The sequence below is a fragment of the Priapulus caudatus genome, unplaced genomic scaffold, assembly GCF_000485595.1.
Source record: "Priapulus caudatus unplaced genomic scaffold, Priapulus_caudatus-5.0.1 Scaffold1441, whole genome shotgun sequence".
NCBI classification, from domain to species: domain Eukaryota; kingdom Metazoa; phylum Priapulida; class Priapulimorpha; order Priapulimorphida; family Priapulidae; genus Priapulus; species Priapulus caudatus.
The window spans coordinates 37960-40544 of NW_014578502.1; the positions used below are offsets into that span (position 1 = coordinate 37960).

The window sequence follows — 2585 nt, forward strand, 5'->3', positions numbered from 1 at the left end:
CGCTCTCTCTCTCTCTCTCTCCCTCTCTCTCTCTACTCTCTCTCTCTCTCTCTCTCTCTCTCTCTCTCTCTCTCTCTCTCTCTCTCTCTCTCTCTCTCTCTCTCTCTCTCTCTCTCTCTCTCTCTCTCTCTCTCTCTCTCTCGCTCTCTCGCTCTCTCGCTCTCTCTCTGCATCTCTGCCCATATCCCTCTTGCCTTCTCTCTCACTCACTCTTTCCCTTCATGCTCCTATCCCCCCCTAACAGTCTCTCCCACTACATTTCCTCTCTCTTTTTCTCTCCCCTCTCCATCTTTCTCTCACATTCCATTCTTGTCTTGGCTTCTTGCCCCCGGGGTGGAGCACTCCCATTGTTAAAGGTACTGGGGGCGTGCCGCTGGACAGGGTATATTTTCCGAACATCATTATTGGCACAGGGTATATTTTCCGAACATCATTATTGGCACAGGGTATATTTTCTGAGCATCATTATTGGCACAGGGTTATCTAGATACACACCCATCAAGCTGATATTGGACCAATATAGGCAGATATTGACAGGACAGGGCATAACCGAAATGTGCAATATTGCAACAGGGTATACTTTTTAGTGCAGTATATTGGGACAGGGTGTATTTTAAGACACAAAGCGGTTTGTGACAGGGTCAGGTTTTCAAGGTCCCGGAGGCACCCCTCTACCCAGTTCCGAGGCGAGTGCCCCCCCACCCCGGCTTCTTGCCCACCCCACCAAATATAATAAAGGATAAAACAAATAAGAGAACCAGCACTTACCTTCCAAATGTGTTACCACAGAAGCAGTTAACCCCTGCCTGAAGCCCTGCGTACTTAGATCCATAATCCGCGCACGCTTTCACGCATTTGTACACAGTCATCTGCGTCAGATCAGTAAACGCGGCATAGGAAAGGTCCCGATCATCCGCCCTATCTTGAAAACAGCCAATAAAACTTGCCTGGCCTGAAATATGTACAACCGGTATTGCTTTTATTAGTAAGAGATGCCCCAACTGTCCAGCTATATGTGTTGACTGTTGATAATTTTACTACATACTATATATATATATCATAAATATCCTGTAATGACTTGTTTGCAGAAAGGTCCTGTTACATCCGACACACGGAGGAGAATGTATAAAGTGTGCTGGTTCGAATTCACAATTATTTCACTAGGCATACATGACGCGAGTTTAACTACTGCCTAATTAGTTGCCTAATTAACCTAGATACAATAATGTAACCCAACAGAGTAGGGTTAAACCACCCATATATACATCTATCTTCATCATTAGCAGCTACTTGTATAAACACATACAAGTACATACATGTGTAGCCCAATGGAACATACGGGTATAAATATATTTGTATCTATATCAAAAGCTAGTGTATAATAATATCCACACTAGCTTACATCTATAACCTACCATATAATATATTATAGACTCGATCATGTCGTGCATAAACTAACTCAACCTTGTCAACTTGAGTGATGAGTTCGATTTCGATACTACAGTACAGTATTCTGTATAATAGATTAATACTCTATATGGATGTCCAGGACGGTGATAGGATAGGATGATGTTTATTACTGAACATGCTCTCTATCCTTGAGCCCTATAAATTACATAGAAGCACGCAGAGACTGGTAAGTATTTATACAACACTCGCCACATAGGTTATACCAAAGTTACATAACGTTACATAATGTGTTTACTAACTGTACCACTTCTCGTAAACTGAATACGCTGTAGCTGTACTTCGCATGCAGTCTGTACTGTAGATACGATAGCCAATAGACCTCAGGGGCGTGTACAAGATTTGTACCAAAGGGGGTCTAACCGTTACCCATACTTGCGAGCAACGCGAAGGGGTCTGGTGAGCTCTCCCCCAGAAAATTTTTGAAATTAGACCCCCTTAGATGCGTTTTCTGCACGAGCAGGGGGGTTCGGACCCCCTGGACCCCCCACCCCCCGTACACGCCCCTGGACCTACGTAAATTGTATGACTATGTTATGTAGCACAGGCACTTGGAGCGTTTCAATAAAATATAATGCTAAATAAATACGAAATCTATTTACTACCAAAGTCTTAATGTTTCTATACTCTCTTTCACCTAATATTGCCGACAATTTCCTGTAAATCCGTCCAAATGCTCATCTACAACAAACACTGGCTGCTGCCATTGCTGCTGCCGCTGCACACTGACACATAAATATATATATATTTATGTGTCAGTGTGGCTGATAGGGTCTATGTCCCCCAGGGTACTGCCGGAACGTACCCTGGGTACGGTCCGGTATATACCGCAACGTACCCTGGTACTAAATACTACTATCTAATATGCCGGACCGTACCTCGCCTACTCCACTAACGAGTCTAGGGAGTCGCCTACACCTAATCCCTAACCCTAACCCAAAACTCTAACCTTAATCCTAACCTTAACCCTAGCCCTAACCATATCAGCTAGATAGTTACCAGGGTACGTTCCGGTATACCGGACCGTACCCAGGGTACGTTCCGGCAGTACCCTGGGGGACATAGACCCTATCAGCCACACTGACACATAAATATATATATATTTATGTGTCAGTGTG

The 2585-nt window shown here is 44.0% G+C and overlaps 1 protein-coding gene across 1 annotated transcript in view; it reads right to left on the reverse strand.

Moving 5' to 3' along the window:
- Positions 1-2585, reverse strand: part of LOC106816642 (putative tyrosine-protein kinase Wsck) — a 29189-nt gene that overhangs the window by 24560 nt on the left and 2044 nt on the right. Inside the window, exon 2 of the mRNA XM_014821267.1 lies at positions 769-952. Coding sequence (XP_014676753.1) covers positions 769-952 — 184 coding nt within the window. The remainder of the gene's footprint in view (positions 1-768; positions 953-2585) is intronic.